This window comes from Pan paniscus, chromosome 18 (genome assembly GCF_029289425.2).
Source record: "Pan paniscus chromosome 18, NHGRI_mPanPan1-v2.0_pri, whole genome shotgun sequence".
Classification (NCBI taxonomy): Eukaryota; Metazoa; Chordata; class Mammalia; order Primates; family Hominidae; genus Pan; species Pan paniscus.
In genome coordinates, this window is record NC_073267.2 from 65,577,417 (window position 1) to 65,604,141 (window position 26,725).

The window sequence follows — 26,725 nt, forward strand, 5'->3', positions numbered from 1 at the left end:
GTTAAGTAAAAGTCAGTGGTCTCAAGCAAGGGCCCAGAAGTCTCTTCTGGGTGGAAAGAGAAACTTTGTAATGTGTATTCCTGCTGCTCAGGGATGTTTGGGGCTTACCTCCTCCCCATCTTGTTCCAAATAGATGTTGCTGCTTTAGACCTGGGTTCCATAGAAATGAGGTTAAATAACTGCATTTAGCTTAGCACAGCCCAGGAGTTACATTAGCGTATTTTAGTAGCACAAGGGAGAATACAGAGGAGCAACAGAAGGGTGATGTGTGCTCGGCCAGCAGAGTCTCCTGCAGGAAATTACTGACGCCAGCCAGCTGCTCCAGGCCCCTGTCAGGCTGTTTCTCCTCCTCTCCTATCTCTCAGGGGATAGCCATCCTGCTATGGCTTGTCAGCTCTGGAAGACAAAGAGGGTAAAACTCTCAGTCTGCTGAGTGCCTGTCTCTAGCACGTCCCCTCCAGAAGCCAGGGCTGAACACAGCCCTGCCAGGGGTGGGGGTGGGACGAAGTGTCCAGCAATCCTCTTTTCTCTAGAAATGGGATTGGAAATGGGGTAATCGTCTAAATGGGCAGTCCTGATGAGTCGATAAGCATAACTCCCATTTTATTACGGTGATGAGGCTGCCTGAGCGGGCATAATCCCTCTGCCGGACTCCAGGCAATTGCTAGGCAGCCAGCCACTACCCCGCCTCTCCACCACGGCTGCATTAGTCTGATGGGAAGAGGCTGAGCTCTCCACTGAATTGCATTTCATAATGGCATTTAAAAGCACGGATCCCAGGTCACGCCAGAGTCCAGGACACTGCTGGCCAAACTGCCTCTCCCCCTTCATACTGCCCTCCTGCTCCCCCAACCAGTGATGGGGACCACATGGTCAAAATGCAGGGCCACGCTCAGCCAGGTAAGATGAAAAAGATGTCAGGGAAGACCCCAAATTAAAATGGATCAAGAAAATATGATATTAGGTTGGTGCAGGGGTAATTGCGGTTTTGCCATTGAAAGTATTGGCAAAAACCACAATTACTTTTGCACTAACCTAATATAATGGAAAAACTGTGGATTCTGGCACCCAGCAATCCCACTAACTCTCTGGGAACTCTATTTCCTCATCTGCATTATGTGATTTATATGGTTCTTTCCTGCTCTCCCACATAAATTCATAGATTCATGACTCTCCAACCCAGCCAGGAATTCCACCCTTATAGACTAATTCCTTTGTGTTGTAAAGGCTGTTTTATCTTTCATACTTCCCTATTGAAATTATAATTTACTACTTTACTAATGCACACTTTGTGGGAGAGGAAGACCTGTTAGTAGCTGGAAGCGAGGCCCTGAGGAAACAGGACAGGCAAAGGAGGAGTAACCAGGAAGATGCAAGGGGTTCAGGAAGGGAGGTGCAGAGACACTCAAGGCCATGTCATCTGAGAATGGGTGAGGTCCAGGTAAAGGGCTGCGGATTAGGGCAGCTGGTTCTGCCGGTGGAGCTCAGGGGCCTGCAAAATAAATCGTATCATGTGTGCATATCTGACTCCTGAAACGAGGCTTCATCTTTACCCTATTCACTCACGTACTCACTCACCCATCATCCAGGAGGCAATGAGGTACAGAAAAATTAAGACTGCTTTTAGGGCCAAGTGTGGTGGCTCACACCTGAAAGCCCAGCATTATGGGAGGCCAAGGTGGGAGGATCCCTTGAGACCACGAGTTCAAGACCAGCTTGGGCAACATAGTAAGACCTCGTCTATACAAGAAATAAATCAATGAAAATTACCCGGGTATGGGGTGGGTACCCATAGTCCCAGCTACCCAGGTGGCTGTGAGGTTGGAAGATGGCTTGAGCCCAGGAGGTTGATGCTGCAGTGAGCTATGATCATGCCACTGCACTCCAGCTTGAGTGGCAGAGAAAGACCTTGTCTCTAGAAACACAAACAAACAAACAAAAAAATAGACTTAGATCATAAAGCTAGGCCCTAGCAGCAATGCCAGTATTTAATTGTCATATGACATTGAATGAGGCATTTACCATTCTAAGCCAGCAAAATAAGGCTAATGCCCACCTTGCACACTCCATGGGCAGGGTTGCCACCTTGCACAACTCCAGGGGGTGCCATGCCCACAGGAGTCTACATGAACTGAGCTCACCAGACCTAGGCAATGCGCAACTTGCACAGCCAAATGTAGCAGCCTGACTTGTAGTTAAAATGTCAAATGACATAAGCTACATTAGCCATAAACACTATTAACACAGCAGTATTATTATATCGGTCACATTCTAGAAGAGGGTGCTAGATATATAAAACACATATTCTTGAAAATTGAAATTTAGTAGCATCAAGTTTTGCATTCTATCCAATTCAACCATTATATCACCCTAGTGTTATCTTTGTCATTCAGACTATAGGAAGCATTTAAAAGAATAGCAAAATAGGTGTGGCTCCAAACCTAGGGTGAGGCAAATACTCGTCCTTATGCATGATGTGTCTCCCTGGTCCCAAGCCCACTTTGCCCTTGGTACTATCAGCCTTTTGAAATATTCTTTATTATAAGACACTCAAGGGATCTCAGTGAAGGCAAGCCACCATGATGGACATCTCAGATCAGGTTAGGAGGACCAGAAATGTCCAACCCAAGAGTAATTTCCCTGGATGTCACACCCTCTCACACACCAACTCACCATCAGCTCAGGGCAGCAGGTCCTGAAAACACCCTCTCCTACTGTTATGCACTGAATGTCTGTGTCCCCTCCAAATTTATATGCTGAAATCTAACCCCCAATGTGATGGTGTTTGGAGGCAGGGCCTCTTTGGGAGGTATTCAGGTCATGAGGGTGGAGCCTTCATGAATGAGATTAATGCCTTTAGAAGAAGAGGTCAGAGAGCTAGCTTGCTCTCTTTCTGCCAGGTGAGGATACAATGAGAGTCAGCTGCTTGCAACCCAGAGGAGTCCTCACCAGAACCTGACCATGCTGGCACCCTGCTCTCAGACTTCCCAGCCTCCAGAACTGTGAGAAATAAGTGTCTATCATTCATAAGCCACTTGGTCCAAGATACTTAGTTACAGCAACCCAAATGGACTCAGATACCTCCCAACCTTCCAACAGGCCACTTTTGCCTGAGAAAGGAGAAAAACCACAGATTTGTGACTCTGCCACTGCCCACTACTCCACTGACTCCAAATCCCCTCTGATTTTTCCCCTGACCATTGGTGAGGGTCAGGTTAGGCAGGTTAAAAATGTTGAAATAATGTAAAGTTCCTTGATCCCTTGCTGCCCTTACAGGAGGGGGAAGATAGAAATAGAGAATACTAAATGCATTTGTTCCCATTTCTCCATTCTCATTCACCGTCCTGATTCCCATCATCTGCATCAGATGCCTCCTAATGTGTCTCCCTGGTCCCAAGACGAGTTACCCTCCACACCTCCACCCCACACTCCTCTCAGAGCTTCTGCTCTAAAACACAGCTCTTGGCTAGTCATGTCCTTGGGTTGCAGGCTGCACAGTGCCCCTGTACATAGAGGGCACCATCTCAGCCATAGGCTTGTTCCCAACCTCACCTCTAGCCGCTTCCTCTCACATAACCAACATGGCAGCCCCAAGGGGTGGCTCTCTGTTCCTGAACAACCCTCATGTATCTATTCATTCAATGAATGTTTACTTGAGAGTCTAAGGTGTATTGGGGCACTGCACTGGGCACTGGAAATGTAGTAAAGGCAAACCCAGCAGGATCCTGGAGCTCCCAACCTTCCAGGGAAAACAGACATCAATCAGACAACCACAAAAATAAATGTGTGATTACAAACCATGATATTTGATAAGGAAATGTGCTCTGAGATGTACTAGGCAGAAGGGCTGAAGCAGTCAGGGGGATCCAGGGAGGTTTCCCTGAAGAAGTGATATTTGAGCTGAAACCTGAAAAATGAGAAGGGATGAATTAGGTAGCGGGGGTGGGAGGGGAGGATGGCAGCAACAGGAGAAAGTATTCCAGGTTGAGGGAGCTACCTGGGCTGGGGGCCTGTGAGCAGACTGGCGCCACTCGGGACAGGGCTGGGGGCACTGGTAAGGTCTCCAGGGGCCAGATCATGAGGGGCCTTAGAGGCCCTGCTGAGGATTTGAGTCTTTATCCTAAGAGAAATTAGAAGGCATTAAGGGGTTTTAAGCATTGGGAGGGAGGTAGTTTGGGGACCGTGTGACGTGAGCAGATTTGCATTTCAGAATGGTCATTCCTGCTGCAGTGAGAAGGGGCTGGAGGGCTCAGGGTGGATGTGGGAGGTCCATCGAGGAGGTAGATATTGCCTCCATTCTGAGCAAGACACATGGATGCCAACTTGGACTGGGAGCTGAAAACGGAGCAAATGAACTGACCAAGCCAGTTTACCAAGGCAGATGGATGGGTGGTGCCATCTGGAAAGATGGAGCACTGGAAGATGATTGGATTTGGGTGAAAAGATCCTGAGATCTGTTTGGGACAGAATGGGTCTAGGAAGCCTTTGAAGCTTCCAAGTGGAAATAACAGTGATGGATGGGTCTGGGATGGAGACATGCATTTTGAGAGTCATCTGCGCACAGACTGCAATGGAAGATATGGACATGAACCAGATTGCTTTATATCACCACTTAAAGCCACCTTCTCTCTCCAGTCACTCCACCTGTGCCTGCCCCCATGCAGGGAGACAGGACTCTGCTGCCTCACAGTGACCCCACAGGCCCCTGTACGAGCTCCTGCTGCTACAGTGCCTCTTGTATTGTTTTATGGCCACTCGCTTACATGTCCGTTTTCCCCACTTATGATCCAGGAACACCGTGAGGACAGAGACACATGGCTCTCCTTCTGATGTCCTCAGCACACAGAGCACATCCTGACCCTTTTGTGAGCAGTAAGTTACAGGCCCACTTTTCCGACCCACCACAAAGCCCCAGTGCAATGTTCCTCCAGAAAGAGGTGAAAATGCTGGCCCAGACCCAAGAGCCTCATCTAAAACCCAGTCTCAGAGTCCTCAGAGGGGAAAGTATCTCACTTGCACATAGAAACCAAGATGGACACTGAAGAATTTTAAAAAGAGAATGGTACTGATGTTTCCCCACTGTTACTACAGATAAGCAAGCACTCAGGGAATTTATGGGAGATGGATTGACAGGTAGAGAAATGGGTAAGCTCGGTCCTCAAGGAGCTTCCAGTACCATCTCTTACTCAGAACTCGCTGTGCTCATTATAAGTCAAAACAAAGTTATGTGTATTTCATGTGCAATATCTACAAAAAGTCAAAGCCTCAGTCCTCAAGGAGCATATAATTTCAAGAAAATATAGAACAAACATAGATGAAAATTTAACTCTATCAATACACACAGAGCCACCCCTACCCTCTCCAGTGCCTTTTTCTAATTAGAAAAAGGTGCCTTTCCTCTAGGCAGACATGGCACCTCAGTCAGCAGGGTATGTGACTTGGCTGGATTCTGGATTTAAGCCCATGTCCCCCTACACTGACCTGACATCTTTGTGCAGTGCACAACCTGCACAACACATATATGACAGGAGTAGCAGGTGCTGATAACAAGGAGGGATTGATATAGGATGGATGAACAGAGACTAGCTAGAACTGATTGGGTAAGAACAGAAGAAACAACTACAAGGAATGCCAGAGGCATATCCAGTGACAAATCAGATTTGACCAAGGCAAAGGGTACACTTGATGGAGTAAGAAAATGAGATTGGGAAGCTTAGTTGGGAAGTAATTAGGGAAGGCCTCAAACACCAGGCTAAGGAGTTTGCACTTGACCTTGCAGGAACTGACCCCTGCCTAGGGTCATTATCCTCCTTTCACCAAAGTAGTGCCACAGAGCATTGGCTGCCAGTATCAATTCTCACCAAAGAAAGTGCCCACTTGCACCCTGAAGGTCATGAAAGATACCAGGTGACAAGAAAACAACTAAATATCTTTGTGCTGACACAGAACCCCTAATAAGGTCGAATCCCTTGCATTTGTAGCCTGCATAAAAATATATGTTTTATATCCAATATATTTATTGTTACAATAGTCTCCTTTGATTAACAGGATAAGAAAGCAGGGCAATTAAGGACCTTGGTGAAGGTCAAAGAAAAAATCCACAGGGGCAAAGCTGTGACTTGAACCCAGGTCTATCACTCAGAATCTGATGCTCAAGGGCACTCAGCCTCCCTGCACTTGCCTCAGCAGGGTCCCTCTCTCACCAGTCACCACGCTGACTACTTGAGTTTGCCAGCCCTGGGTCCTTTCCAAGAAAAGACAAAGCTTCCAAACAAGCAGTAATGACATGGATTATTCCAAGCCAGAGGCAGGGGATTCTGGATCATTTCCTTAAAATACTTGCTCAGCAGCACCCGGGTCCTCACCCCCACCGCCCCTGGTCCCAAGAAAGATATGTACAGTACTTCATTAACATGAAGGGGAGAAGAATTCCCTGTGGATTTTTGCAGTCTCATTTCCCTAGCTTGTCAAATGCCAGCAGCAAGCCAGTCTGGCTGCATTGTTAGCTTGGCTGCCTCTTATTTTTGTAGTGTTTTGCAGATTGCAGCAGCTTTTTTTTTCCAGCTAGGTGAAAACATATCACCTTTAAGCTTCCTGGTATATCACTCAAAAGATTTTCCTATTCTCCTTGGACTTCATAATACAGAATTCTCTTCTGCTATCACAAGCCATTTCTTTTTCTCCAAGAAAGAACATAACATTTATTTTTAATACCATACTCCAAGATATGTGATCAAAATGTAATTTAAAAAAATAAATAAATAAAAGACTTTCCAATATGTCACGCAAAAAATAAAAGACATGCTGTTCAAAAGCTAAATTTCAGTCATTGTATTTACATTCCTTTTTTTTCTGCTTCACCCTTTTGTTACTAAGGAAGTTGGAATGAAAGGAGATTTGTCTCTTTTTCTCAAAAACCCATCTCTCGCTGCTAAGTTTCTCCACACCTGAATTCACACATCTCCCACATCATGATAATTACCTCCATGGTAACCACTCATGACATCACAAACACAATGTGATAGCAGAAGAAATAAGAGCTCCTGAGACCCTGCTGGATACAAATGCCCTGTATGACCTAAGGGCCTCCACAGCAGGAACAAAAGGAATTTTGTCCGAGATTTTAGCAGAAAAGTAATTTTTGAAATCTATTCTTGGATTTAGACGTTTATTGGATTTCAAAGCTTCTTGCTGCCCAGGAGCTTGTGAATACGGTCAAAGGTCCATGAAATTTCCAAAGTGGTACCACAGCAGATGAACCTGAATGCAAACTGGAGGGACCAACAGAGTCCAGCCTATAGACATAAATCCTTAACTACACCTAGATCTCACTGTCTTTTCCAATGGTCAAAAGAGGGGCTCTTGAAATGGCTCCATTGTTTTATAGAAACAAGGTCTTCCTAAGAAGTCTTTTTCTCCTATCTTTTTCTTACCCAAAATAAAGGAATGGCCCAAAACCTCAAGCCAAGCTTACCAGCTATAAACAACTTGGTGGTCAGCAGCCAAAAGAAGAGTGGACATGCCATGGTCATGTGGCACGTACCCTATACAAGCTTCACAGAGAAGAATGGAAGCACTTGATTGTAAGACAGAGTGGTGAGATGTGAGAGGAATATTAACCTTCACTTGCCACAGGCATTTTTTTCTGCAAATGGCACCAGCTTTTGGACTTAAAATTTTATTCCGAATACTATTTAGATGCATCAGGGCTCTCAAAATATGGATTTCAAGTTGGAGACATCAAAGTGCATTATTTACTAAAACCACTGCTGCTTTTTTCCACTCTCCTTTCACAAGATGCTATTGTAAATTCAGGCTGCTTTAATCTCTGTGATTAAAAAAAAAAAAGGAAGAAAGAAAAAAAAAGTGCTGCTTGAAGAGGAACTGAACTCACAATCTGGGAGCTAGAAAGTAAATATTACCCAGAGAGTACCTCACTTTAATTACTGGCCTGAACATTGGTTTCAATTTACATGTATTTTAATTAGCCACAGAAGGGTTCACCTATTATTCTCTGAATACAAAACTTAAAAAGCAAACAGAAAATAGGGAAAGAAAGGCTTATTTAAGGGCCTCCAAGGATTAATCTTTGCATTCTTCTCATTTTTTCCCCGAATTTGGGGATAAAATTTGTCGCAGGGAATTTGATCTTAGGGAAACATTGAGTTTGGTTTGTGAACGCAAGCTACTTCTGAACACTATTTTAGCAAACAGAATTTTAGAAGCATAAGGCTCTAGCAGAGGGCTATACAGAATTTTGCATAAACTAAATAACAACCGTTTCCTCCTGAAATGCAGGAAATCAAGCTGCACGGGTATGTTTGCTGATTGGGTGAGTGAATGAGTGAGTCAATCAGTGAAAACTCCAGGCTCCTTTACTCTTCCTACCTTTCTTTAACATCCTTAAACTTTTATTTGAATTTTTTAAAGTTTGTAAATTGTTTTGCTTGTCCATCTTGGACTGTCAGTTTCTGCCATCAAAAAAAAAAAAGAGTAAAATTAATTTTAATTGACTTTAATTTCAAAAATGTGTCACACCAGATTTCTAAAAAGTTGCATTCTCAAAACAACTAGGCATTAACAACTAGGCTTCAAGAAGCCTTAGAATATCTGTAACTGGAGAAAGATGTGTGGCTGACTGATTTACCAAGGACTAACAATGACACTTGGGGATAAAGTATTTCTGGATTATGAAGACACAACCTTTTTATTAAGTCTTGAGCCCCTTACTCCAACTCCACCAACCAGCCAACAGTTATTCAAGCAGGTCCAACTGAGTTTCTGCACTGGGCAAGGAACTCTGTTAAATGCTTTGGGGGATAAAAAGAGGCCCAGTGGTGTGGTGGCTCACACCTGTAATCCCAGCACTTTGGGAGGCCAAGGCAGGTGGATCACTTGAGCCCAGGAGTTCAACACCAGCCTGGGCAACATGGCAGAACCCCATCTCCACAAAAAGTACAAAAATTAGCCAGGCATCGTGGTACATGCCTGAAGGAGCTACTAGGGAGGCTCAGGTGGGAGGATCACTTGAGCCCACGAGGTCAAGGTTGCAGTGAGCTGTGAACGTGCCATTGCACTCCAGCCTGGGTGACAGAGCAAGACCCTGTCTCCAAAAAAAAAAAAAAAAAACAGGTTGAGTACATGGTTGTTAAGAAGTTAAGAAGTTTGTTAAGGGAGGTAGGACCTCTACGGACCTGTGGCAAGCACTTGTTCTAAGTTCTAAGGCACAGGAGACCACTTCTAAGTCGGGGGACAATTATGGGCTCTGCAGAAACAATAATAGTCAATCTGTGAGGACTGAGCAAGAATCAATGGAGAGGCATAATACATGCACTGTCCCCAAGCCAAAAGCCTGGTATATATTTAGAATAATCAGTACAGGACTAGTTTTGCCGAGTGTCTGCTGTGGCCAGAGTGTGGAACAGAAAGGGGATCTTGCAGGTCAAAGCCGTGTACCCAAGAATGGATAATATGGCCAGCCTGTGATCTCGGAATCTGTGTGGGAGTGAGAGGAGAAAAGGAAAGGAGTGACAATGGCCTGTAATGAGAGTTCAAAAGGAGACTTCTATAGCCTAAGATAGAGATAATGTCACTCTAAGTGTCTCTGGCAGGAGCCAAGAAAGAGAAAGAAGAAGCACAGCCAATTATTAAGCTGTTGGGCTCTAGAGCTTACCCAGCCTTGCCCTATTGGCCTGGAATGAGTTTACTGGGTGCTCCGTAAACTGCTACTGCAGTGGCTCTCACCCAGTAGCATCTTAAAGGTGCTGCTCTGCTTCTGATAGTTATGCCAACAATGACATAGTAGAAGGCACTGGCTGCTGCTTCTCAGATGGCCACAACCCCAAGACAGCATGTTAGGAACCACTTACCTATCAATCCCAAAGTCCTTAGGTCTTCAGCAAAGCTTGGACCACTTGGCAAGGTCTTCTGTCTCCAGAGGAATGATGGGAAAACTATGGGACAAAAGTCAGGAGAGTGGTGCTGGCTGATCCTGGCCTGGCCATTGACTCCCTGGGGACTTTGGGTGAGTCTCTTCCTTTCTCCAAGACCCAATTTCATTTGTTAAATGAGGAGGTTGGAACAAATACTTGCTTCCATGTCTTGCATTCTATGAGTTGGGATCAAGTGACTGTCCTAAGTTCATGAAGCTGCATGGAAGTCAGATCCTAGAACAGATCCTGTGTCTCCTGATCCCTCAATCTAATGTTCTTTCCACAATGCTGGGCTGCATGAGCAGATGTCAAGGGTAAGACATAACATTCATTGAGTGACTACCACATGCCAAGTGCTCTCTCTTGTGTGTCTGTACTATATCTAGTTAGTTCTCCCATCATCATCTGTGTTAGATAAGATTTTCAAATCATTTTACAGATAGGAAACAAACAGAAAGATTAAGTCATTTATCCACAATCACACCATTAGTAAATGCAGAGCTAGGATTTAAAGTCAGTCCAATTCCAGAACCCATTGTCTTCATCTCTACTCTCTACACTACATAGTAGAATAAGAAGGAGTAGTTCAGTGACATAAAGGACATGGAACCTTAAAACAGAAAATATGGCAGTCTTTCAGAGGTGAATTCACATTGGAAGTATGCGAGCTTTCTGAAGAAATATTTTGGTTAGTGTTGCTTGCCTGCACACCTCCCCACTGATGACCACATGAATAGTCCCTGAGGGATCATTTGAGATCCAGTGGCCTTAAATGTGGTCTGAATGGAGTATGGATAATGACCACATAGAAAATCAGAAGGCAGTGGCCTCCTGGCTGACTCCTCTAGCTTATAAGACAAGGAAAACCAAAACCACCACAGATTATTTTTACTACAGAATAAAACCCAAGAGGAGTCATCCCATTGAAATCTTTAGGGAGCCAAGCTGACATCACCCCGAGGCATGCACACAGGCTCACCCAGTAGAATACAACTTGGATTCACAACTATGTCAAGACAGACATTATTTTAAGTAAAATAAGGGGAGGGAGGACTTAAAACTTCTTTCAGAGGCCTATATGACATGATCTCTATACTTTCTTTTACCTATAATATCTGAGATCTTTCTTCTAGGAGAGTGAGTTATTTTTGAGCAGATTTTTCTATTATTAATAAATATGTGTTAGTACGATGGAAAAAACCTTGGATGAAGACTAGTGACTGTTTCTAGCCCAGCACTTTCACCAAGTGGCCTCTTGACCTTGGCTGGTCACTAGACCCTCTGGAGCCCTAGTTCCTCATCTGTAGAGAAGGGACTGATCTCTGTGAGTCAGCCAAGGACCAGGAGCCCTTGAATTGTGAATTTTGACAGATAGATCCACCAAACAAAATTGTGATCCATGGAGATTAAATTCAAGTAAGAACAAGAGGCAGTGCTCTTCTGGAGAAGAAATTAGGTTCAGATAAAAAGCTATGCCTCTCTCTGGTTCTGGAAGCTTGGCTGGGCCTGACCTGCTGCCAAGCCTTGGGGACTCCTCAATCTATTCACACAGCAGGAGAGCAAAAGCTCTCTCCCTGGGAAGCTGTTTGCATGAAGCAAAGCGGTGCAATCCTCCTTGACCTCCCTGGAGGGAAGGTTTGCCTCCTTCTCAGGGAGAGTTTCCGCAGTAGAGATAGTAGAATACAGGAGGAAATGAGCTGGACTGGATAGATAAGGCTGAGAGGAAAGCCACATATGAGACCACTGGACCACTCTGGGATGGGGACACAAGCCCCCTTCATGATTCTGCCTCTTCAGAAAATGGGTTTTCCCATAGTTCTGCCAGAAAGCTTTTGTCATATTCTTGATGCTCACACACCCAGATGATGGCTGTTTCTCCCTATCCTTCCAGTTCATGGTTGCATTTACCAAAATTTATATTTTTTTCTGAGCCTCTAGGACCTTTCCCATGCTGTCCTATAGAAGCAGGTTAGCTTTATTCAGTATTATCTGCATTGTGTAGAGTTGAGTACTTTAAAAGGAACTTCACATTTCCAGCTACCCTGCTGTCTCTCAGGGTAATCAAAAGTATTTTGGATTTTTTTCTATGCATTTAAAATTTTCGCGTTAGGTGAAATTGCCAAACCCATTCTAAGGTGGGAAAAATGAAGCATGGAAGAATTGTGATTTATCCACAATTACACACATAGTACGTTTCATGCCAGGATTTGAAGCCAGTCACTGTGACTGCAGAACTCATTCTTAAGCTCAACTCTCCACACTACATAATACAATAAGAGAGGGAAGCTCAAAGACATAGGGACACCACAAATTTACAAACAAATGTATTCACATATATAGGTGTGGCTTTGTTTCCTTTCTGTGTGGGGTTTGCATTTTTTTTTTAGGATAAATGGGATCATACACTATGTACTGTTTAATGAATTGCTTTTTCATATAACACATGTCTTGAAGATATTTCCATGTAATTTTAGAATACATCAACCTTATTTGTTTATAATGGCAGTGTATTCCACTATATGGATATTTACTTAACTTTCTTCCTACTGATAGAAAATTAAGTTTCTATTTAATTAAGTTTCCAGGTTTTCAATTGTAATGCTTCAGTTAATATTTGGTACTGTATGCAGACATATGAATATTTCTGTAGTATAGATTTTTAGTAGTGAAATTGTTTGGTCAAGGAAAATGCACATTTTTGTAGATTTCTGATAGGGTTTTGCCACCTTGGATAAGGTCACAGTTAAAGCCACCAAGCTGATGTGGACTCCAGAGACAGACATTATGAATGAGTATCCCTATAGCTTACACATAGTACCTCACATATTCCAAGGAGCCTTTACATATATTAGCTCATTTACTCGATAATAAGTTATGAGAGAAGGCTATTGTCATCTTCAGATAAAGAAATGGAGACCAAGCAAAATTAGAGAGATTTGTCCAGGGTCAGTCTATGAATTAAAATCAGAGTTAGAACTAGAAAAAAAATTTCTCATTTGTATTAAAGCTATTTCATTAAAACCACATTGGTATAATAAATTGGATATAATAAAATGTTTGGTTTGTGCTTGGCTATTAACATATCTATGTATACGAGTTTTTAAAAGTAGACAACATGAGCACAGTTGAACATTGCAAGTTGTGAGGATAGAAATGTACAAGAGAAGTTGGGAGGTGTTTTCCAGCTCAGAAGTACTATGATCTTATGATCCTAGAGAAGTAAATAAATAAAATGAAGAGAAGAACTCGGAAAGAAAAAGTAAAAGATACCAAAAAGGCTGGTTGGGATGGAAGAGTCTTACAAAAATCGATCCCAGGAATCCCCACAAAGAGTTGCAAAAAAGAAGCCCTCAGGACACACTAATGTCTTGTGAAAGCCAGAGTAACCCAGGCTCAGACTTCTTGCCTAAAAACAGTATATAACCTAGAAATTTCTTCTCCAAACCCAAAACAGGAAAAATGACAATTACTTAATCAACACAGAATCTTTAGTTGAATTCACCCCAAAGATAATTTACTCCAAGTAAAAGATTTTACAGTTAAATATTACTTATGATTGAACAATAGGTATCATTAGATAAAAGAATTTTGAAGAGGAATGAGTAAGCTTCTCTGCAGAAATGAATACAGAAATCTGTTCTTGATCATCTTGATCAGAATAATGACAGAAGGAGGAGGAAACTGTAATGATGTTTTGATAAACTTGCTCAGTCAGGTGCCCTAACATTTACATGTAAATTTCAAATAAGGATTCTACAAGGACTTAAGATACCTCCTCTCAATAGCTATAAAGACAGCCTGCCCAGTCTCGGCTCCTTTCACTTAGTTAGTATGCAATTTATCTAGAAATTGTAACTCTCCTCTAGTTCTGACTATATAACTTGCAAATGAGATAAATTAGGACAGAATCAAAGACAAAGACTCATACTGAGTAGTGTCTTCAAAGATGATTGTCTATCAGTACCAACAAATGCTTTTGAAAACATAAGCTTTCTGTACCAACTGCTCGTTAAGAAAGAGAGAGAGAGAGAGAGACACACACACACACACAGAGGAAATGAGTCCATTTAAGAAACATGTATTCTGAAATCTACGTGGTTCTTAAGGAGAAGGTCTTGGATTATGAGAAATAATTGGCAAGAGATTGCACCTTATTACTGTATACCACTGGGAGTTTGGGCTAGAATTTACAATTTTGGCTTTACACAGGATACTCAGTGTCCTGGCCACCCTGCATAAAAGATTGGCTGTGAATTTTGCCAAGGACTTATTCATATTTCAGCTAATCAAGATCTTTAATAATCGTCTGACTTCTAAACCACTTATTCTGAGGCCTTCTGCAGCAGCCCACGGGAAACAAAAGCCTTCATTTTCATTTAGATTTCTCATTTGACTGGCTCTAGCAAAGAATCTCTTCTCTCTGTCTCTCTAGGGATTCTTGATAAATATGTAGCTTATAAGGAAAGCAAGCAAGGGGTTCAATCTATGACAGGAAGGAGAGGAACTACGACACCTTTGTAGGATTCTCAACAGATGCTCACTGCACTGAGGGCTTGAAGGAACTATGAGATTGTTGTTGCTGTGGCAACCACGCATGCCTAAATGAACAACAAAATTAATAGTCCTAACAGCCTTCAGTGGCGTCAACAGGATGACAACACTTCCCTTTACTGGGAAATGTGTACCCTCAATAGTGACTCCACTTAGATATGGTTCTCAAATAAAGAAAAATAGTGTTTCATAATAGCAAACAAATAGAACAACCATCATCTGCATGTGCCACACAAACTTCTCCAAGCCACAGACAGCGGCCAGGTTACTCTGTTTCCCTGCTAAAGTTAAGAGGCACCTTTCAAATTCCCAGGCCTTTTTGTGGCATTCTATTTAATTTTGTCATGCTGCTGCTAGTCTCCTGTTGAGCTTTTGTTGTGAGCCAATAAGGCTAACGGGGAGCTAAGGGAAAGCAGAATGAGATACAAAGAGAAAAAAAGGTAAAATTAGCTGAAGCCCATAATTGGACTCTGCTTGGCCTTGAGGAAGGCACAATACATATTAATTAAGCAGACTAATATGTTGCTAGCTGGAGGGGCTATTCCAGACAGCAGGAACAAAGTTTAAAACAGGTAAGAACTTTTTTTTTCTTTCCTGGGTTGAGGTTAGTTGAGACATTCCTCTGAATAATTAGCTAAATTTTATCCTTGAGTAGAAATAGGGAATAGGAAAAGAAGCTTTCTTAGGATGTTAGATGTTATTAAAAATCTGTTGGGCTAAGAAACTTTTTTAGATCATGAGAACTTTTTGAGAAATTGCCCAGTTACTGCTTTATTAATTGAAATGTACAATGAACATATTTGTGCCTTTCAAACGAGTATAACATTCTGATCCAATTTTAGGCAGAAGTTTCACTCCCCAAATGTTTATTATTATTATGACAGAATTAGAATGAAGAAAATATTTCAGGTTAAATAATTTGTCCAAAGTTGTGGGCAATGCCTACATTGGGAATAGAAACCTTTGCTGGAAAATGTAGACTTGGACATTTAAAGCGTGTACTAATGAATGGGGTCAAATGCATGGGGTAGCTGGCTTAGAACAGAGACAGGGTAGCTCCAGGGTCAGACATCCTAATGCCAGTCAGTCCACTCAGAAATACACTCAAGTTTGCCAAAAGAGTAAGCAAAAATATATAATAAGCTCCATGCAAACCCATCACAGCTCAGCATAGACACATGACTGATAACAGATTTGAGATTTCACCTTCCTTTAAAAAGAATAAAGTACACACCTATGCTTACAAATCCCATGTAGCGAATTATCAAAAAATGCTCTAAGTAGATTTTTGAGCACTATAGAATATGAGTTAGAGTCACACAAGTATTTCTGTTCATGACTCTACAATATCAGCCTGATGACATGTTAATTTTGCAAACAAATAGCCAATAGTAAGCTGCATCTTTATTACACAAAATCTAAGGAATTTATGCCTTAAACACTGTCTTATGAAGTTGTGAGAGTTGGACATGGGAATGAAATTGTCATCTCAAAAGTTCCCTCTCCTCCTCACCCCCCAATAATGACCTCCTACTATTATAAAGCTGTAATAAGTTTTATAGAACAGATTTAGGTGAGAATACATTATTAAAAATAATTATATATTCAATACTAAACATCTCCCTTTGTCAATGCCCTATTTCTTAACTTGAGTGCTGGTTACATGGGTGCATTCACTTTATAAAAATTCATCAGGGCCAGGTACAGTGGCTCACACTTGTCCCAGAGCTTTGGGAGATTGAGGTGAAAGGATTGCTTGAGGCTAGGAGTTCGAGACCAGCGTGGGCAACATGGCGAGACCCCATCTCTACAAAACAAAAGAAAAAATTAGCCAGGTGTGGCGGCACGTGCCTGTAGTCCCAGCTACTTGGGAGGCTGAGGCAGGAGGATCACTTGAGCTCAGGAGGTCAAGGCTGCTGTGAGCTACAATCGTGCCACTGTACTCCAGCCTGGCTGACAGAGTGAGACTCTGTCTCAAAAAAAAAAAAAAGAAAGAAAGAAAAGAAAAAGTCATCACACAATTTTCTGAATGTTAGGCTTCAACAAAAAGCTTTTTAAAAAACCTTCTCTTGTTTCTGCACTGCTGATCTCAGATGAATTATACACAGTTATGTGTTGCTTTAGAAACAACACATTTATTCCTATCAATGTGAAGGTTAAAAAAAGTTTTGTAAAGTAATCACATTGTGAAGTGCATCAGATAAGCTCATTATTTAAATGAAAGATGTGAATTATATCTCCGACTTGGCCACTAACTAGTGGATGAATTTGAGCCTCTCTATAGGCCTCAATTTTCTCTCAATTAAAAAGGGCTGGGTGAGCTACAGTCCAGTGTCTCTTCCAGCTTCAATATATGGTATTAGATTGGTGCAAAAGTAATCAGAGTTTTGCAATTACTTTTCTTTGTTTGTTTGTTTTTGTTTTGTTTTGTTTTTGAGGAGTCTCACTCTATTGCCCAGGCTGGAGTGCAGTGGCAGGATCTCACCTCACTGCAACCTCCGCCTCCCGGGTTCAAGCGATTCCCCTGCCTCAGCCTCCTGAGTAGCTAGGATTACAGGCATCTGCCACCATGCCCAGCTAATTTTTGTATTTTTAGTAGAGACAGGGTTTCACCATGTTAGCCAGGCTGGTCTCAAACTCCTGACCTCAAATGATATGCCTGCCTTGGCCTCCCAAAGTGCTGGGATTACAAGCATGAGCCACCACAACTGGCCTTGCAATTAATTTTCATGGCAAAAACTACAATTACTTTTGCACCAACCTAATATTAGGTAGTAAGACAAATGACAAATGAGAATCCTTTGGTGAATCTTTCTGTAAAGCAACAAGCCACTTCCCGGTTTATCTCAAGAATTTAAGGGGGAAGAGGGGTAGTTGGAGTGAGCAAAAGTCTGACTGAGTGATAACCTTGACTCATATGACTAGGCCTTGTTAACCACAAGAAAGTCTCAGTCTAGTCACAAAATTCTGTAGTCCCCGCAAAAAGGAGAAGCTGTCAATTATTTCCTCCATTAAAGTCTGGAATCAGTAAGACTAGAATTAACCTTTTCCTGCCAAAAGAATTGTGCAGGGTTTTCAGTGGATCTAAGTTTAGTCAAAGGATCACCTATTCCCCAAACATGTACTGAGCTCCTACTGGATGCCAAGCTTCCCAGTAGACACTGCGGATAAAATGGCAAGGGGGCGGACTAGGTCCTCCCCTAGGGGCCTCTGAAGCTTGTGGAGGATACAGACAAATAAACAAGCAATTACAGGGGTGTTATATTGTACGTGCTGCAAAGAGAGAAATAAAAGTCACAGGAGGGGCACATAACCTGCCAGGAAAGTTTTCTGGAGCAAGTGATGTCTAAACAATGGGTAAGAGTTAGCCACATGACTATATGTAGCTCAGGGCTAGGAGGCACCGCAGCCTAGAGCAAGCTCTGGAGTCAGGCTACTTAGCTTCAACTCCCTGTACTATACTTAATAACTGTGTGAGCCTGGGTAGGGCTCTTAAGCTTGCTAAGCCTCGGTTTCCTTATTTGTGAAATGGGAATAATTACAGTGCTCATGGGTTGTTGTAAAGATTCAGTGAAAGGATCCATGCAAGCCCTCCTTAACACAGAACATAACTACTATTACTGTCATTACTGATAGTGAGACAGATGTGGGGAGAGGACAGGTAATATTCCAGGCAGAAAGCCTGTGCATAGACAAGCCCAAAGGGGACAAAGAATATGGCCTTTTGGCATCCTGAAAGGCATCCAGTCCAAATGGAGAGAAGAGTGGGAGGAAGTGGTGTGATAAGGTTGGAGTGGAAGGTGGAAGGCAGGCACTGGAGGGTGAAAGGCCCTCTATGCTGTGTGAAGGGGTTTGGACTTCATCCTGAAGAAATGAGGAGCACTGAAGTATTCTCAAAGGAGAGGGTCATGATGTTCACTCTCACATTTATTAGTAGGGGAGAAGTGTGCTGCCCATGTAAAAAGTATTTTTATTTTACCCCAAAGCATTAAGACTCTACATCCACTAGCCAATTTCCTCTATAGAGGATAAGGTTCTGTTGGTCACTAATATCCAGGGATTCCCTTCTTTTGGTGCATTCAAGATGTTGGATGCTCAAATAACTGCAGGAAAGACATTACAAAAATAATCTAATTCAGCCTCAGAGACCCAGTTCAAAAAATTAACATACTATATCTTTTCATGAGCCATGAGCTGCAATATACAGCAGGCCTCTCTTGAGTCATTAAACTTGTTCTATTAGATTACAGAAAATCCCAGACAACTCGCCCTGCCCTGGCTGGATTTTTGTAGAATGCAGATCTCTTTTTTTCTAACAGAGGAAAAGCAAGCATGAACCATAGGAACAGAGCTTTGTCTAATATGGGATGCAAGATACACACTTCTTCTGCACTATTTCTTTAAACCTGACCTCTAAGGGAAACTTGAATAAGAACAAATCAAGGCTTCTTGAGATGAATAAGTATTAGAGTGAAGTCCATATGGGATGGATGTGAGCACTGACATGATTCAACACTTATAAATGATCTGGAAGAACAAGCAAGCAATAAATCTCTGATGCAGTCAACCCTAAGCACTTCTGGGTAGTTTAATGCCAAGTCAGCATGAACCAACTTAGAGCAGGAGCGGAGAGGAGAATAACAGGTGTGATGTAAGTGTATTTGGAAGAGAACAGTCCACATCTCACTTGTAAATGAACTACCAGTTACAACCCCAAAGCAACACCTGGAATTATGGTGTGGTCCCTATTAGTCTATTAAGGCCAGAAAAATTAGAGTATCATCATGACAGTCACTAAAAGCAAAAGAGGAAGCAAACCACCATTCTTCACCCCTCTTAACCAAAATGGAGGCACACCCACTCCTGAAATGCCATGTGGTTTTATGGCCATGCACAAAGAAACAGAAAGCAGAACCTGCTGGCACTTTCGCACATCTCCTGTTTGTCCGCCAGACTAGCTACAGTATTTTGCACTCGATGTGACTTAAGTATCAGTAATGATTACTAGTTTGCTCATGCATTTAATATTTATTGCAAACCAGCTAAATGCAAGGCACCATCCTAATGCCTGGGAGCAATATTAAGAAGGGTGAAATATGCACACTCACCCTGAGTGGCTTACTCTGGTAGATGTGATGAGACTTGGACATTATAACACAGGACACAAAGTAATAAAAAGCCACAATAGAGGAGCAGATGAAGTGTTATAGGACCATGCTAAACATATTTAAAGAATATTATTATGCCAATAAATCATATATATATATATATATATATGGTCTATTTTTATTAAGCACGTTTATTTTAAAGCTTGACCTGGACAGCGATGATCATTGTGATTTTACTAACTGACAATTCCATTAATGCCCAGAGCCAGCAGCTGATATTGACTAGCAGGTCACAGTGGCAACAGGAAGATGAGAAGTTTCTGAATGGAGCTGCACTCCGAGGCTGCTAACAATAGTGGATATTAAGACGACTGACTTTTTTCTAACGGAGGAAGGTGGAAGGGAGAGTTCATGCAACTTCCCAGTGAGATCCACCATCGTTTCTCCTGCCTATGCCCACAGGGCACTTTGTTTATCCTGCAACTGCTGCAAGGTGCAAAAGCCCTGCCCTAAAATACTCTTTAAAAGAGGGGAATAAAAATTAGTCTCAGGATGAAGTAGCTGACATCCTGTCTCTTCCCAAGTCAGCTTAGAGAAGGCATTTACCATATTAATACCAACAACACTGTCTTCCCCTTCCCCATACCACTCCAGAACTTACACATTGGATTTATTTAGGAGATTAATTTTGTCTGTAGAAATACTAGTTCTCCCTAACCCTCATAATCAGAGTTCAAGGGAGAAATCAATAATACTGTAGTAAGGCTTGAGAGATAAATGTCTTTGGGAGCAGGAAATTTTCATACCTTCTAAATTTTCGTATCTCTAAGCCAAGAAAACTAGAAAAAGGAGTTTTAATTTTGCTGCTTAAAATACAAGCCCCCTTACCCTTTATTTATTTATTTATTTATTTATTTATTTATTTTTATTTTTTTTTTTTGAGACAGCGTCTCGCTCTGTCACCCTGGCTGGAGTGCAGTGGCTCAGTCACAGCTCACTGCAGCCTCAAACTCATGGGCTCAAGTGATCCTGTCACCTCAGCTTCCCATGTAGCTGGGACCACAGGCACTCACCACCACACCCAGCTAATTTTTTATTTTTTCTGTAGAGATAGGGTCTCTCTGTGTTGCCTAGGCTAGTCTTAAACTCCTGGGATCAAGCGATTCTCCCACCTCAGCCTCCCGAGTAAGTGCGACTACAGGCATGTGCCACCACACCCAGCTAATTTTTGTATTTTTGGTAGAGACTGGGTCTTGCTATGTTGCCCAGGCTAGCCTTGAACTGCTGGGCTCAATCCATCTGCCCACTTTAGCCTCCCAAAATGCTAAGATTATAGGCATAAGCCTCTGCACCCAGCCAGCTCTCTTACTCTTCTATGTATGCTCTGACACGGAAAACAAGCTTATGTTGCTAGCTACCTGTGCAGTTACCAATGTCCACCTCTTCATGAAACCTCTTTAATTCATGCAAATAAGAGATAGGCTTGCCCCATTCTCCATCATTTCCACTATTACATTTGCTTTTGCCTCTGCGTGTGTTAGTGGTGGGAAGAGCACATTTATACAGCTGTCTCTCAGTTAATAGAACACATTTACCCGGGAACAGAGTTCCTAAACATAATGCAATCACATTTCAGAATAGTGCAAACTTCTTAAGATCATACAGTTAAATAATATAAAATTTTTCAAGTATATGACATTATTTTAAACGTTAGCAATGAAATTGATGAAGAAGTATCTATCTGCTAGGCTTCTAATGTACTAAGGTATATTGTTAGATGCTGTATAAGTTTTTTTTAAGTTGAACACACAGATCCTATTTTTAAGAAGCTTATAATCTAGTTGGGAAGATAAGTTTTAAAATATACTCAAATTAAGTGTAAGAATTAAATATTAGAACAGTACCAAGATGTCTACTAAGTCCAGAGAGTTTAAGGGATGGAAAATAATGAGTGTAAATGTTAGACTTTATTTCAAAAGAGCTTGGGGTTGTTGGAAAATCACCAAGGCTTTAGGAATTTCTACCTTTCAGCTAGAATCATTGTGATAAATGGTAAAGTTGATGGCAGTACTGTCAAGAGTTTCAGTTACTGTGTTATGTTTGTGGTATTTTTAATTTTGTGCTTTATTCTAAACATAATATGACATTTAAAAATATTATAAATATTCTTCCTTATCCAAGCCACAAAAGGGTTTCCATTAATTAATTAATTTAGAGAGTTTCAACTAATTAAGGAATATCTGTATTGTTCAATTGTATTTCATCTGGTCTCTTTTATTTTAAGGATAGTTGACATGATTATTACCTTCTCTGGGTTCTCTAAAACCTATAGTAGGAGCTAAAGAATCACAAACACATTCTGTACCTAATAAATGAATAAAGATGTTGTTTGGGAGAAGTAGAGATTCCATTTTGTGGGTGCTTTAATTAACAATCAAACTTGTAACTTCTGTTCTAACAAAATAGAAATCTTAATTGCTAACCAAATTAACTCTTAAACTTGAGTTTTAAAATGTCATAGTTTGGGATTCTTCATTCTCTCTTTCCCTTCATCTCTAGTATACAAAGAGCCCAGAAAGGTACAACACTTAGAAAAGACAAAAATCAAAGTTGAACATTTGGATTCAAATTGCAGAAGAAGAAAGGGAATATTTTAGAAAATTGCAAGGGATATGCCTGCTGTTATTGCTTTAAATCAGTTTGAGCACACACTGCATCTTAAGTAGTTGTTTGCCTAGTTTGTGTTTTTTTAAATAAATAAACATAAAACTATAATCTTAAATGCACGGTGAGAACTCAGATAATTGCTTTTAGTTTTATAATTGGGAGTCAGCTGTGACTCAAAACAGAGAATCTGAAAGCTACTTCTGGAGATGACACTATATGCATTCAAAATGATGCAGGTGAAGGACTCCCTGAGTGAAGCAGCAGAGCACCTGTGGTCACTGCAGCCATCTTTCTAAGCTTTTGTTTCATCCTTTGAGAGCTTCTAGAAACAGGGACTCAGATGTTTATATGTTTAGAAAATGCAGGATCAATTCTTTTGTTGCTAAATATAAAACTAAATTGTCCCCAAACTATCCAACTTCACACTTACATACATAAATTATAACATCATAGTTGAAAGCCTCTAAGCCTAATTACTGTGCCCATATAAAGATTATAATGCACCCCATTCTTGATTATTCAAAGACTAATTATCTAGGCCAGGCACTTAAGCTTGTCCTTATTCCCTTGGTTTTCTGCCATTTGGTTATTTTAAGGTTCACTGGCCTCTTCACATGCAGGGAAGAGGAAATAAAAAAAAGATGAAACTCAAATCAGTAAAATTTAACTTCCCACATGATCTACTAAAACTTATGGGATAGAGAAGGCAGATGAAATGAATGGTTAACATGAAGATGGAAGTTCTCAATGTATTTGATTTATTCACAGTGCTCTCTCGTGCTCTCTCTGTCTCCAGTGATAAGCTGACCAGATGTCTTGAATTAAGTACAGGTAAAATAGAACTTGATGTTGACTTTTTGACCTTCCTATTTTTTCACTTGGTTGATGGATTGTGTCTCTCAGCTCTTCCTCCCTTTGTCCTTCCTTCTCCCTTTACTTTCTCACTGTTAGCAGGAGTTACATTCATTCACTAAATGAGAGTCCTTTTATTTTTGCCTTTGAAGGGGGAATCCCTGGGATTTCCAGGCCTTTTCTATCATACTTTAGTAGCTTTGCTAAGCTAAACCCCAGCTCTGTATGCTTCTATGCTACCCCTAGTAGAGAATTGGCTACAGCCCTGTGACCCCTCCTGGGCTGCAAGTTTTATCATTTCTTTAATCCCCTATCTGAAATCTTGTCACATTAGCTATTTATGTAGATATTAAGATGACCCAATATCCAGCCATCCAGCTCTCTCTAACCCCACTCCCACCATGTTCCTCTGTACATGACAAAATTCTTAGCCAATAGGATATAAATCAAAGCATTACTTTTTTCAGTTCTGCCTCCTACACCATGGGTTGTTCATCAGCCAAAGCTACAATAATTTCCTGCAGCTTAAATTGTTAAAAATTCTATCAAAAGCTCAGACCACAGAAAGGAAGGATCCCCAGGGAACAGTATGCCTATGAATAAGATACCCCAAACTCATAGGATTCATCTTCCATTAGCTCTGTGGGGGCACCAAAACCCCTGTTAAGCCTGTAATTTTGTGCCCAATATTAGAAACCACAGGATCCTAGACACAGCCCTAAACCTGTAGGGTAGTGACCAGCTGTTCTCCCCACCTCCCACCAAAGCCTGAAAGGTTCATCATGGTTCCAGGACAATGAAGGGAGAGTAGAAGAATCCCAGTTACAGGTCACAGGCTTATGTTCAATTACAGTCTTTTCTAGTCTGATCTATGTGATGTGATTTTTATGTTATATTGTGACTCACGTATCTATAGGTCTATATTGTTATCTATATCAAACAGACTCTAAGTGTTTCATGTGCACCATCTCTAATCATCACAGCAACCCTGAGTTAGGTACTATTAATATCTATCAGACATTAGAAACTGAGGATAGCCTTGCCAGGAAATAGCAGAGTTGGATTCAAACCCAGACTGACTCCAAAGTCCATACTCATTCTACTACATTATTTCACCACCCTAGCCCTGGCCTATTTATCTAGTCTTATTCTCCCACTTTCTCAAATCTCAAGCTGCCACCAATTGAATCTTGTTATGAGCTAGTCTACAAAGAAGCCCGATCTGTGTTCTTAGCAAGGCCTCATTCCTGTGTAGCTGACCAGGTCTTTCACTTAAGACTACTGTAACTTCATCCCAGCCCTGCCAGGGAGGTTATAGCTCCTGCCCAGGATTCCCCAACCAAGGCCAGTGTCCCCATTAAGAATCTTTTCCAGGTGGCCTTTTTACAAAATCTACCATGAGGAGCAAGGACGATGAAAATGAAATGGGATTAACTATAGAACTGTACATGGCATATGGGAGCATAGATTACTAAGAAATGGAAATAAGGATTAAGATAATCTGGAAAATTGACACCAATAATAAGAGGTCAATAAATAATAAAATATAGCAACAATTGACACAGAAATTAAAATCAGTAAAATAAAATAGCATACATTCCTGAAAGACACAAGGAAGACTTGAACACAAGCAAAAATATCCTCTGTTCTTGGATAGGATGATTCAGCATCGCATATTTGTTGGCTCTTCCTAAGTTAATTTATAATTGAACTCAGTTCCAATAAAAATAACAACAAGGCTTTCTAAGGAGTTAGACAAATTGAAACTACAGTTCATATGGAAAACAAATCTTTAAGAATAGCCAGAAAAATGGTGAAAAAGAGAAACAATGAGGGTGGAATGGGGAGGGAGAAAGAGCCCCATCAGACAGTCAAACATACCATAAAGCCTCTAAGTTCCCATTTAATCTACAGGTTAAAGAAAGGCTCTTAACTATGATTCAAAACTCAGCAGCAATAAAAGATTAATAATTGTGACTACATAAAACTTTTTGTATGGCAAAAGAAAAAAATAAAAACACCGTAAGCAAATCAAAAGACTTTGACAAACTAGGAGAAAATATTTGCAGCATATACCACAGACAAGGTGTTAATATCCCTAATAAATAAAGAACTATTAAAAATCAGGAGACAAAGGACCAAAAGTAGAGCAGAAAAAAGGAAGAACAACATGAGCAACCACACACACACACACACATGCACACATGCACACACACACACACACACAATCTAAAGTGGCTCTTAAATGTTTGAAAAATAAACTCATAGAGAAATGCAAATTAAAACAACACTGAAATACCATTTCTCATTTATTAGATTGGTAAAAAAATTTTAAAAGCATGGCAACACATTCTTTTGGCAAGGCTGTGGGGAAACAAGCACTCCCATACACTGGTGGTAGGAAGGCAAGCAGATGCCACCCTTCTGGAAGATAATTTGGACATTATCCAAAAAAACCACACATGCACAAAACTTTTGATTGAGTAATGCCACTTCTAGGAATCTAATCTGAACATATACCTCCAACAACACAAAAATACATATTCTCAAGATTATTCATTGCAATATTTTAATTACAAAATATTGAAGACACTCTAACTGCCCATCCACAGGACAGTAGTTGAAAAGCTATCATGAAATACTGTAGCTGCAAAAAAAAAAGAAAAAGAATAAGGAAGATCTCTACAAATTGATACGGAGTAATTTCAAACAACAACAAAAGTGCAAAAAAGAGTATCTATAGTATGCTTCACGTAGGAAAGAAAGGGATTTAAGAAAATATCTGTTATTTTGTGCAGAAGAAATACAGGAAGGATAAACTGGTAGCTAATGACATGGTTACTTTACAGTTGTAGGTGGGAATAAGGAGAAAAAAGGCATGAGAAATAGTAGTAAGACTAGGGGAGCAATATTCCTCTGAATAAACCTTTTTTTTTTTGGAGATGGAGTTTTGCTCTTGTCACCGAGGCTGGAGTGCAGTGGCGCGATCTCGGCTCACTGCAACCTCCACCTCCTCGGTTCAAGCGATTCTCCTGCCTCAGCCTCCCAAAAATCTGGGATTACAGGCGCCCACCACCATGCCTGGCTAATTTTTGTATTTTTAGTAGAGATGGGGTTTCACTATGTTGGCCAGGCTGGTTTCCAACTCCTGACCTCAGGTGATCCGCCTGCCTCAGCCTCCCAAAGTGCTGGGATTACAGGCGTGAGCCAACATACCCGGCCTGAATACACCTTTTGTACACCTCTGACTCTTAGAACCATGGTAAAGCTTCATGGTAATATACAGCTTGTAGATCACAAGAACCAAGAAAGAAGTTACAAATGAGGAAAGGAAGCTGGGTGTGCTGGCACATGCCTGTAACCCTTAACACTTTGAGAGGCCAAGGCGTGAGGATTTCCTGAGGCCAGGAGTTTGAGATCAGCCCGGGCAACATAGCTTGACTGAGTCTGCCTCTCTACAAAAAATTTAAAAAGTAGCTGGGTGTGGTGGCTCATGCTTGTAGTCTCAGCTACTTGGAAGACTAAAGCAAGAGGATCGCTTGAGCCCAATAGTTCGAGGCTGCAGTGAGCTGTGATTGCACCACCGCCCTCTAGCCAAGGTGACAGAGTGAGAGA

General features: G+C 41.3%; 1 protein-coding gene across 7 annotated transcripts in view; it reads right to left on the minus strand.

Annotated features, from left to right (window-relative positions):
• LOC100992578 (uncharacterized) overlaps positions 1–26,725 on the minus strand; it is a 214,537-nt gene that overhangs the window by 121,167 nt on the left and 66,645 nt on the right. The window contains exon 2 of one of the 7 annotated variants that reach the window (XM_063597593.1): positions 1,771–1,915. The exons of the other annotated variants lie outside the window; for them this stretch is intronic. Within the exon in view, the coding sequence (XP_063453663.1) occupies positions 1,771–1,915 (145 nt within the window). The remainder of the gene's footprint in view (positions 1–1,770; positions 1,916–26,725) is intronic. 7 annotated transcript variants of the gene reach the window in all.